The following is a 12,314-nucleotide window of genomic DNA, read 5'->3' as shown; positions in this document are numbered from 1 at the left end:
CCACAAAATGCAACCACCATGGGTTGGGGGAGTAGGGCAGAGTCAGATATCACACAGGACTAGAAACTAGATTGCAGGGTCTGCTAGGTCTAGCACCTGCTGTTCCTTCTGCTGGTCACCAACATCCTACCCAATCTTACCGGATCTCAGCCCTCAGGATGGCTGGCCACTTCCAGACACAACCTAACCACAGGTTATCATATGGATGGTAAATAGATTAAATTGCGTGTGCCAATTCCAGATAAAAGGCAGCAGCTATCTGGAGCACTACTGGAGAAGGGTTCTAAGGCTAAGACTAAATTGAGAAAGAAAGAGTGCTACAATCGATTAGTGATGTCTGCTGCAAGGATGGCCAGCTTAGAAAGGGATTGGCAGGGATATGCCTTCCTTGGATTATAAAACTCAATGCTAATAGGAGAAGATACAGAAAAGCAAACAGTATATCAGAATTAAAAATAATCTAAAAGATTATCCATTCCAGCATGTGTGGGGATGGGGGCTGAATTTAAATGTCAGCTGGGTTGAATCAATAAAGTAAATGAATAAAGTGAGCTGGGTGGGGTTTGTGGTAACTCAGGGACAAGATGTGTCATTGAAGGCAATAGCCACCTATTGGCTGGAGCCACTGCTGTCAAGCAGAAAGGTGGGTGTGGTATCACGAGATTTTTAAAGTTTTTAAAAGAGGCTGGAAATCTGAATTTTTTAAAAAAATTTTGGCAACCAAATCCATTAAGTTTGCCGTTCACTGATCTAAAGCCTGGTTGGCCTGTAAGTCCTCTGTCTCCAGCCCTTGATCTGCTCTAACCCATTTTACAGAGGAAAACTTGACACTAGAGGCAAGACTGGTATTAGAGCCCTAGTCTCTCCCCCGAGTCTAAGTCTAGTGCTTCTTCCTCACACTCCCATCCTACCCTCAAAGGGTTCAGTCTCTGCATTGGACAAAGAGAGGACAGAACATCTCCATTCTCCTAACCATGCCAGTCCCTGGGCCAACGCTCAGCTCAGACTTTAGGGCTGCAACTCACAGAATGTACCAGAACAGGTGCAGAGCTGACTCCGGTTTCAGCAAGACCACCCTAGAAAGCTGGACTCACGATGAGAGGCCAGGGACAAGGACTGGCCTGGAGGGCACAAACACACCCTAATCCCAGGTCACCCAGCAGGACCAGCAGAGAGACCTCCGTGGGGCCATACCTGTGTTCCACTCATGCCCACAGGTAGCCCAGGGTAGCTCAGTAGTGAAGCAGTTGCTCAGGTAAAAAATGGCCCATGCCAGGATGATGATGTAGTACACATTCAGATGGGCCTCAATCACTTGCGTTGCATAGCCAATGCCTGAAATTCATGACAAAAGAAAGGAAGCAATTTGAGTCTTATCTTTCCAAATCAATCTGCCTTTGCAGTTGACATTCCCTGGGCAAAATTTCATTTTCTCATTAACTCAACACATACCTTCAAATAAAGGGCAAACTTTCCTCCAACACGTAATGCCACCTTCACTTGTGAACTGCCCCAGAGCTGTCTCCAGGAAAAAAACAGGAATTCCACAGCAAATAAAAAACACCACATAGGGAATCAGGAACGCCCCTGTAAGGATGCAAAGGAATGAGATGAAAACTGTCCCTGCCATTTCATACTTGGTGCAAGAACTCCTTAATAAACACCGATTACAGCCCAGACACGATGTTCCTTGAACTTGAGTTCAAGTTCCCATTATGAGGATCAGGGTCAAAAACAGGGCTAGGTTTGTATAAGTCTACCTCACATCTCCAAGCCTCAACTTCTCCATCTGCAAAATGGAGCTTCAGTTTTTAATAATCGCACTGCTTCTCTCATAGAATTATAAAGCAGCTATGATGACAATGTAAAACAAAGTGTTTCATTTGCTTATTTAAATTTACATTTCATCCTCTAGCACGGGTCAAATTCATTCCCTCCCTGAATGTTGCACCCTTCTTTTTCATTCTAAAGTGACCGTAACAGACCAGGTGAGGGGCATCCCTTCCTCTTATTTACTTTGGAAGTGACCAGCAAACAATCTTTCTCATAAAGAAAAGCATTCTCAGGAAATTATACAATGAACAATATCAAGCCTCAAATAATTAAGTACCCCTACACATGAGGCCCAGGTGTGGTGTCAACTTGCAAGGAGTTGCGACAAGAATCTATCTAGCAAAGGCTGGCTTTGAATCAGTCCAGGAAAAGACCACCCTAAGCATTAGTGTTCCTATCTTGAAACACAATAGCCATTGCCTGGGCCTTTCTGTGAAACAAATTAAGTGAGTGAGGTGAACATGAGCTATTACACCCAGAATGGGGATTTTTCCAAATCCCTCATTCTATCCCTCCTGTCTAATAACAAAGCATGAAAACACATGCTATTTGCCACCATCTGATCTCACAAATGAAGGCTTTAACTGAAAGTGCTTTTTGCTAAATGAAGTCTCCTTGACTGCAAGGATTAATAGCAACAATTTTGATCAATCCTGATAGCACGACCATATCTATCAGGGTTTGAAAGGGTCTTAGCTTTTCTGGGCAAGCAGCCGATTTAAAGTTTTATATTGGGAAAGAAACACTTTAAACTATTGTTGTGATCTATAAGTAAGGCAGTGTGGATGCTTTTTAAAAAAGGTAAACAGTTGAGAAGCAGATATCCCAACTGCACTAGAAAGCAAAAAAGTGTGGAAAAAGAGATAAGTGGATCTGTTTACTGAATCTAAAGCGAGGTGATTAAAACAGGTGCAGCAGGTCTGCTAACATGCTGTTATTTACCTGTGAACCCTCTAGAATCTAACAAATGACACTTGTGGAAAGCCTTTTAACCTGTGTAGTCACAAAGCTACTAATCCTTAGGATAATGAACTCAATCAAACCAAGAGATCTCTGTATCCCATGGAAACTCTTGGCAAGTCAGAGTAGGAAAAAAAAAATGACTCATTTTAAAAACTTTACTCACCACAACCTTTAAAAAAAAAAAAAATCTGTGACAGAATTTGTAATTAACCCAATTTACCCTGTTTTCTGCTTTTAGAAATGCCCTTTGTTTTGACACAATTTCCTGCATTTTTTTTTTTAAAGATGTTAAAACAATCTGTGGCTGGGGACTACCCTAGGTTTCCACAGGTTTCCAAGTGGAGGCAGCTTACAATCAATGAATCTGCAAAGAAAGGCGGGATTCACAGCTGAGAGCACAGGGCACGCTGGGGGTCTCCAAGTCTACTCCCTCTCTCTCCCTTGCCAAGCCACCAACACCGGTGGCCACTTCATTGCCAGTGCAGAGCAGGCTTGGAGCAGCCTGTGCCTTCAGGATGAATGTCCCCAAAGAAAGGGCCTGGGCCAAGCAGTACCCTTCTTGCTCTCCCGGCAGCTGCTTGCACAGGAAGTCCTGCTCTGCACAGACTCACAGCGTGGTCCCTGCCAGCCAACTTCTGAGCCACCTTCACTGGTGTTTGGGAATTTGCTGGAGGGGGAGGGGCACAGCAGAGAGGAGGGAATACACAGATACAGACTCTTCCTTGGAGAAACTGTGCCACCAAAGAAGGTTTTACAAGATCCCTTGCCGTGGACCTGCCCAGCTGTCCTGCTGATATGACAGGAGGGGGTCTTGAAGGCTGGAGCCCCTTCCCTGAGCTGGGAGAGTTATGGATTCACTGCTGCATCTTTTGCCATACTGACTTTGAGAGGCTGTTGCTAGAAACTCTCATCACCATCCTTTCCCTCTCCCCTTCTCTACGGCAGAGCATCAACATTAAATCAGTGTTGCTGCTGTTTGTCGTGGGTGACTCTCACACCGGTAAAATAATTTCAATTCTTCCGCCGGAGGGGCATCAAATACTGGCCCTAGAAATGAGCTCAAAAGCAGATGAAAGACTAAGCAGGAAAGCACAGAACAATGCCTCACCTAAAAGTTCTCCCTGTTGTGAGTCCAGTCCCCGTTTAAAACAAGGCCTTTGACGTCAGAATCCCATCTTTATTTTTGGTTGAGACTTCTCTGACCCTCAGCTTCCTCATCTGCAAAATGGGTATACCCCTGCCTACGAAAGTGACGGTGAGGATGAGATGAGATGATACAGGTCAAAGGTGCCCGGCACTTCAGTAAGCGCTCAAAAGCTGAGACCATTTTGATCATCCGGAGTCCCTTCCCCACAGGCCGTTTTCCCAGTTAGGAAAGCTGAGGCTCAAAGGCGCCAACTGTCTCCTACCTGAAACACCAAGGTAGGTACCCAAAGCAAGGGCTCCCCGGCCTCGGTCTGCACCTCATGCTGGAGACAGAACGCGAGCAAGTCCCTGCGCTGGCAGGTGGAACCCTCAGGTGCGAATTGGCACGCGCGCGTGCGCATAGGCTCAGGCGGGCCGCGCTCCGGGGCGAGCTCGCGCGCCAGGTGCCTGGAGTCGAGGTTCAGCGCTTCGGTTCCGCTCCACGCAGGCGCGGGAGGGGGTCTCGTGCTCGCCCCTGGCTCCCCGCCCCCACCGGGCGGTTGGCGCCCCCTCCCCTTCTCCTCCCCGTCGCCTGTCGCCTCACCTCCTCCGTTCTTGTAGCACAGGTAGGGGAAGCGCCACACGTTGCCCAGCCCAATGATCTCCCCGGCCACGCTCAGCACGAACTCCACCTTGTTGTTCCAGTGGCCGCGCTCGTGGACCGCCTTGTCGCGCCTGTCGCGCGCGGGCGCCGCGCCCCCGCTGCCGCCGCCGCCGCCACCCGGCGCCTCGGACTCTGGCGTCTCCTCGGCAGCCTTCCCATTGCCCAGGGGCAGCGCCTTCTCCGCCGTCATGGCCGCGCTGGCTGCCTCGTGCGCCCGCCCGGCTCTGCGCCGCCGCCCCGGGCGGGCTGGCTTTTCAGGAGGCGCGAGCGGGCGGGAGGGGGACGCAGGGGGTGGAGCTGAGGGACCGGGCCGGGCCGCGCGGAGACCGGGACTGGGACGCGGCGCGGCGGCCGGGCCCGCAGGACGCCCACGCCACCCCAGCCCGGCTGGGCCCGGGAGCCCGCGAGCACCTTGCGCGCGCCGAGCCCCTGCAGCGCCCGTCCTTCCCGCAGCCCTCGCCACTGGCCTGCTGGGACAAGCGTGGAAGCGCCCAGTCAGGCCTAGGCTGGCTCCACTCACCAAACCCCAAAGTTCTACCAGGGTCCATAACCTTCAGAAGCTTGGGTCTCAGTTTCCCATATCTAATGAGAGGAATGGGCTCCAGACCAGACATCTCTAACCTGAACTTACACACCAGGCAGCTGCGGGTCTTGTTTAAACTGCACATCACGGTCTAGTAGGTCGGAGTAGGCTGAAGAGCCTGCCAGTCTGACGAGCTCCCCAGCGATGCTGATATGTCTGGTCCGGGGACCATACCTTGAGGAAAGGGGAGTGAATGGGCTCGTGGCTTTTTCCCAGCCCTAGAAACCCTGCAGGTCTTGTTCATACTGGCGTCTGCGGCTCTCAGCGTAGTGAGTCAGGACCGTGTGGAAACAGGTGAATCTAAGTTGTGTGACTTTGGCAAGTCATCTGATCTCTCTGTGCCTCAGTTTCCTGTTCTGCAAAGTTTTAATGTAGGGGTGGATTTTTGGGTGAAAGGTTATTAAGAAAATGCTCATAAAGTTTTTGGTACATTGGAAGTGCCTAATGAACATTAGCCATTGTTAGTATTATCACATGATGTGCAGACATACACACGTTTGTCCATCTTGTATAATATTTGCCTCCTGACTTAATCGTAAGGATGAGATACACTGTCCTGTTCATTATAATAGTCACAGAATCTAGCACAAGACTTGGCGCATAGTATGTGCTCAATAAATATTTGTGGCTAAATAGGAAGGAAGGAAGAAAGAGGAAGAGAGGAAGAAGGAAAGACGATTAAAGCTGCTGAGGGCCACAGAGATGAACAGTTCCACCCCTTCCATTGCACAGGACTGGAGAAGTCCAGCCATGTGAGCCCCCACCAGCTCTGCTCTCCATCTGTCCCTCGGAGCTCCCTCTGGAGCTCTCTCAGGGACAGGCTCCTTTCCTTGTATCCTTCAAACTCCTGCCTCCAGCTTCTCCTTTCATTCTGGCTCACAACTGCTCAAGTCTCTCCCCACTTCCATCTCCCCAGAAAGCCCTTCCTTCCACCATCTTTCCCTTCCCCTCCCCCCTCACTATCATATTTCTTGAAAGAGTAAGTTGACAGGCTGCCAGCCCTGTCTTCACCTCCCACACGTTCCTCAGCCCACGGCAATCTGGCACCCACCCCCACCACTCCTCTGAAAATGCTGTGAAGTCCTGGACGCCCTCTCAGTTTGGCAGATTCTACCGTTCCTTTTCTATCCCCATCCTGCCTGGCCTCTAGGTAACTTTCTGCACCATTGTCCCCTCCTTTGCTTCTTAAAATTCCCACTGGTGTGGTTTTCTTGGCATTGCCTGATGCAGCCACTGTTTCTCTCCCTGCTTCTCTGGTTCTCCTTTCTCTTTCCTTAAATTCAGTCTTTCTCGTATCTTGAGCCACTGAAGTAAATGTGGGTGCCTCCCAAACCTCTGTCCCCATGTGCTGACCAGGTATTGTTTAAAAGCAAAGGTCCTGCAGCGTTCAGAGTACACTGAATTCAGATTGATGTGGCTTCACATCCAAGCTCTGCTTAAGTGCTCTGTTATCTCTTTGCCTCACACTTTTCATCTGTTAAATGGGCTTCACATTATTTCTGACCTCATAGGGTGGGTGTGAAGGTAAAAAGCCTCAGTAGGAGCTCTGCAAACAGCAGCTATTCTTCTTCTTCCTGTTTTTTTTTTTTTTTTTTTTTTTTTTTTAATACGGAGTCTCACTCTGTCACCCAGGCTGGAGTGCAATGGTGTAGTCTTGGCTCACTACTTCATCTCCCAGGTTCAAGTGATTCTCCTGCCTCAGCCTCCTGAGTAGCTGGGATTAGAGGTGCCCGCCACCACACCTGGCTAATTTTTCTATTTGTAGTAGAGATGAGGTTTCACCATGTTGGCCACGCTGGTCTCGAACTCCTGACCTCAGGTGATCCGCCTGCTTCAGCCTCCCAAAATGCAAGGGTTACAGGCATGAGCCACTGTGCCTGGCCGGTAGCTATTGCCTTTATTGTGGGGAGGAGGAAGATGCTTAGAACATTCCCTTGCTTAAAAGCCCTAATGGGAAGCCAACACAGCCAGACCTTATCTTTACAATTTTTAAAACAATACTTAGCCAGATGTGGTGGTGTACACCTATAGTCCCAGCTACTCAGGAGGCTGAGGCAGGAGGATGGCACGAGCTTGAATTCTCTCAGGATCTCTAGGCTGCAGTGAGCCGTGATCATGCCACTGCGTTCCAGTCTGGACTACTGCACAAGACCCTCACTGTAAAAACAAAAAACCTTCATTGGACTTCCTTTTCCTACAGGATAAAACCAAATTCCTAACCCTAATATTTAAAATTCCCCCTCAATCAAATTTTTCCAGCCTTTCCTTTTACTTAATGCCATTTCTCTGGTATTTTTGTTTTCTTTTGGGTGATCCTCAACGCTGTGTATAGAATGGGCAATAAAGGAAGGAATTTATCTTCAACCTCAATTGTCCTTACACAGAATAGGCACATCGTAGCTAGGAGTCAATTTATTGAATGAACAAGTACATCAAAAGTTAGACATATTCCTGAGTCTTACTATTGCAATATTAGGCTGTCACTCCAGAATCTGTGCAAAGCTCCTTTGAAACTAATTACATTTTCGCTTCGTGTTGGTGCTCAGCATAATTAGCTCCAGGAATTGACTTCCTCTGAGCAGCTGTGATTCTACAAGACCTGCCTGGGAAGTAACACTGAACCAGCATGACAGGGCTGAGGCTGGCCATCATATGGTCTGGGACCCAGTCCCAGTTCTGCTGATGGATGTTTCTGTGGCATTGGGTACATCACCTAATCTCTCTGAGTTCTGGTGTCCTTGTTTCATTCAAATGAGCACAAGTATGCCTATGTCCCAGGGTGGTCATCAAGGCAAAATGAGATCACGTGCAGGGAAGAACCTTGTAAAAATACTAATGTTGCAAACGCACCTCTCAGGTTTGAATGGTTCCCTTTGTAAAAGTTAACCAGGTCAATTTCTTATTTGAATTTAGTAAGTAAATATTTAAAGTCCATCTCCTTGGTTATTTTATGGCCCTTGAAAAGCCTTGATCTTTTTACTCTGTTCTTATCCTGAAGAGCCCTCATCTGCTTCCTCATTGTAGGACCTTATCCCTAGACCTTTGCCACTTCATCATTTCTTTGTTGACGGACAGTGGGCTGAAGACCACGCACTGTCTGTGGGGTCGATATACAGGGATTGGGACACAAATGGGATACACATCTTATCCGCAGGGCTGGCCCTAATGCAACACAGCACAGTGGGTAAGAACACTGGTTCTGCAGTCACACTGCCTGATTTCAAAGCCAACTCCAAATGACCCTGGAAAATGACTTCATATCTCTGAGTTTCCATTTCCTTTTTGTAAAATCGGGGTACTAATAATATCTACCTTTTAGTTGTCATGAGGATTAAGCGGGTTAGTATTTGTAAAGCACTTGAATTTGTGCCTGATATAGACATGTTTGTTATAAGCAGTCTTCAGAGAACAGAAATGTCATGCCTGCCTTATTCCTTTCTTGGGGCAAGTACTCAATGTCTTCCATCTTCTGGAAATAGCAGTTGCTGTCCTGAAGGCTCATTTAAACTTCACCATTGCTCATGCGTTCATTCATTCACCAAATGCTTTGGCTTTTTTTTTTTTTTTTTTTTTTTTTTTTTTTTTTGAGACAGTCTCTCTCTGCCACCCAGGCTGGAGTGCAGTGGTGCTACCTCAGCTCACTGCAACCTCCACCTTCCAGGTTCAAGCGATTCTCCTGCTTGCCTCAGCCTCCCAAGTAACCGAGATTACAGGCACCCAACACTGTGCCTGGCTAATTTTTGTATTTTTAGTAGAAATGGGGTTTTACCATGTTTACCAGGCTGGTCTCAAACTCCTGACCTCAAGTGATCTGCCCACTTTGGCCTCCCAAAGTGCTGGAATTACGGCCATGAGCCACTGTGCCTATTTTTTCAGATGCGATATTGGTCACTAGGGAGCAATACCAGATACATGGCCCACCTCAATGGTATGCTAGAACTGGCTCACATTAGCTCATGACAGCCGATTATTGCATTTTTAGGGATTTTGTGAGGCACCATTGTTGGTGTCTTAAAATCTGCCATGGTGGCTGTATTTACACCATGGGAATCTGTAAGCATCACAGATCAGCCCCACCCTCACCAGCCAGTGTGCAGGCCCCGTTGCAGGATAGTGGAGGAGCTGTTAACCAAGCCATCACAGAAATGGAAGTTAGAGGTGCTGGGCAATGTGCAAAGGAGAGGGCTGCATTGCTAGAGAGCTTGTAAACCAGCAATCTGGCCATGGCAGGGAGATCAGGAGAGCTCCCTGAGCAAGTGACAGATGAGCAGGAGCCTGAAGGAAAAAGAACAGTGAACTGGACAAGGAGGGTCTGGGGTTCTGGAGGATGCTCACAGGGTCAAGCCTGGAAAGCATGGTGTGGAACAAGATGTGCTTGAAGGTGACGCATTTTTAGCAGTGGGTGGCATGAGAGCACATTCACATTGTAAAATGATGACTTCTGCCACAGTGTGAAAAGTGGATTATAGGGTGGGGTAGTGGAGCAGGGGATTGGGGGGGTCAGTGAAGAAGCTACTGCGCTGGTCCAAGCAAGAGGTGATGGCAGCTTAGGCTGGAGAGAGGAGAGTGATATTGAAGGGTAAACTCACAGGACTTGACCTAGGACTGGATATGAGGATGAGGGAAGGGAAGATGTCAAGTACATCTCCTGGGTTAATAGAACTACAGCAGCCCATCGAGAGGGTAAAAGTCCCCCTTCACTTTGTGCCAATGCACCCACAGTCATCTTACCTAGGGTGTGATAAACCAGAACCACTGGGTCAGTGGACTGTCTTCTGATGTGTGGATGGCTGCCAAACCAAAAGCCTACATAGTGAACCAGAGTTGGAGAGGAAGCAGGAAGAAGTTAGATGTCAGGAAGAACTTCCTACATGTCATTCAGTGACAGAATAATCTGCCCTAGGCCTGGTGAGCCACACGAGAGAGGTAGACATACAAGCTGAACTGTCATAGCTTAAGGCAGCGATACCATGCGGGGACTTCCCAATCACTGGAGTCTGAGATTGGATTTCCGAATCATGAGAGTCTGCAGCTATAATGTTCTGTAAAACCCTTACCTTGTTACTACCATCAGACTTTTTCTAGCAGGTTTGCGCGTACGATCCCAATTCTTCACCCTTCCCTGTATGTATCTACCATGTAACTTTGCAGCGCCCACTGCAGTACTCAAGTTCAGCCATATGACTTGCTTTGGCCACTAGAATGAGGCAGAATTGGCACATTGACATGTGTCGGTCCCAAGCCCTGCCTTCTTTGACTTCTGCCATGACCATAAGAAGGATGTTCCTAGGTCAGTCTGCTGGTTCAAGAAGAAGACTAGATACACACAGAGCAGAATGGCCACCGCTTGGGTGCCCCCAGGAAATCCCAGATTAATGCAGAGGCCTCACCAGACTCACAGACATCTCCAGCCACATGACTTACAAGCTACAATAATAAATGTCTGCTGCTTTGAGCCACTTGGTATTGGCTTCTGCTCATGCCCTTCCCCTTTCTGGAAGCTCCTCTCTGCTTATCAGATACAACCCACCCTCTTAAGCCCCTGTTAATGCTTACCTTCTAGGTGAGTTCTAGAATGCTTTTTCTACCCTCTCAAATCTCAGGGCTGCTTGATGACAGTAACTCCTAAGGTGAAGCATCATTTTGCAACCTTTACATACCAGATTTAGGAGTACCCTGGTCAGGCAGCTGTAGAAACATTTCTTCCTTTGATGCCCTCATTGCTGGTTTGGGGCATGATCTTTTTACTGTTCAGGCCAGAATCAAGGTGGAAGGTGGAGTGACCTCTCCTGGTAACATGTCCTTCCCTGTACCCATTGGCAATCTCCTAAATCTTTATGCCATGTAATCATCTTCTGCCACAATGCCTAAGGCATTTCTTTGAAAGAAGAAAATGCTATAAGAACTACCCATTTTGTTCCACTGAAATATTTGGATGAGTGAACATGAACAGATGATAATTCTATTTGTATACTATTTCTATTTGTAGTAGCCAATTATTGGTCCCAACTTCTCACTCCCTCATAATCATATTCTCCATCCCCATTCCTGCTGTGGCCCATGATTGACAGACTTTGCTTCTCCAGACCTTGACTTTGGGTTCAGCAATATGATTCACGTTAGCCAAGCAGAGGTTTAAAATGTGCTTGCATAGTTGGGCTTGCCCCCTTATCTGCCTACATTACTGTGGAAAGAATATACTTCATGTAGCTGCTGCCTCTCCAGACTGGGCCCCAAAAGGAAATAATGGAGCAGAGACACCTTAGCCAGAGTTTCAGATCCACAGCCTAAAGCAGAGCTGCCCCAGCCAACCTGCAATCACAGGAATGAGAGATAAATGCTCCTTGTTACAAGCCACTGAGATTTTGAGATTGTTATGCAGCAGAGCTGACTGATACACATCTCAGCCTGTGTTTAGGCCCTCATGTATCCTGTCTCTGTTAGGCTGCACAGCATATGGGGTAAGGATGGTAATATATTTATTCTACAGATGAAGAAACTGAAGTTCAGGTTGAGCAACTTGTCCAAAATCACACGTTGGAGCCAGAATTCACACGCAGTTCTCTGACTTACACTCTGCATTCTAGAGGGTCCCACTTCAGTCCTCTACTAGCCAGAAGAGGTTTCACCCACACGAAATTTGCCTTCTCTCATTGATTTAAGTAGAAAATAGATGGGACAAAGGGAAAGTTTTTTGCATCTGAGAGCAAAAGCCCAAGAATGTGGGCTTAAAACTTAATGATTGGGCTGGGCACAGTGGTGGCCCATGCCTGTAATTCCAGCACTTTGGGAGGCTAAGGTGAGAGGATTGCTTGAGCCCAGGAGTTAGAGACAAGCCTGGGCAATATTGTAAGACTTATTTCTATTTTTTAAAAAAATAATCATTGTGTCCTGGATTCTAACCTGGGAAGAAAAGCCCCTATGAGGGCCTATGTCTATGAGAGAATACTTTCCAAGTTCCAAGACACTGAGTTTTTGCTTGGCCTCCATGCTACAGTTCTTCTGGATGTGAGCAGCATCTGTGTGTGTGAATGCACACAGTTCTTTATGTTCTGAGCTTCCCTGTGTTTAATCTCCTTGCTATCCTGGCTCAGATGTCTAAAGTCAGTGACCTGTCATAGACATTTACATTTACCTGCAGGTAGG

At 47.6% G+C, this 12,314-nt stretch overlaps 1 protein-coding gene across 1 annotated transcript in view; it reads right to left on the bottom strand.

The window, feature by feature from the left end:
* SLC6A11 (solute carrier family 6 member 11) overlaps window positions 1–4,835 on the bottom strand; it is a 116,267-nt gene extending 111,432 nt beyond the window's left edge. Inside the window, exons 1-3 of the mRNA XM_032262239.1 lie at window positions 4,526–4,835; window positions 1,453–1,587; window positions 1,195–1,335 (exon numbers count right to left, since the gene is read on the bottom strand). Coding sequence (XP_032118130.1) covers window positions 1,195–1,335; window positions 1,453–1,587; window positions 4,526–4,775 — 526 coding nt within the window. The 5' untranslated portion in view covers window positions 4,776–4,835. The remainder of the gene's footprint in view (window positions 1–1,194; window positions 1,336–1,452; window positions 1,588–4,525) is intronic.
* Window positions 4,836–12,314: the final 7,479 nt, after the last annotated feature.

This window comes from Sapajus apella, unplaced genomic scaffold (assembly GCF_009761245.1).
Source record: "Sapajus apella isolate SASKATOON/1434 unplaced genomic scaffold, GSC_monkey_1.0 scaffold128, whole genome shotgun sequence".
Classification (NCBI taxonomy): Eukaryota; Metazoa; Chordata; class Mammalia; order Primates; family Cebidae; genus Sapajus; species Sapajus apella.
Note: the sequence above shows the minus strand (reverse complement) of the source record. Positions and strands in the feature narration are given on the sequence as shown.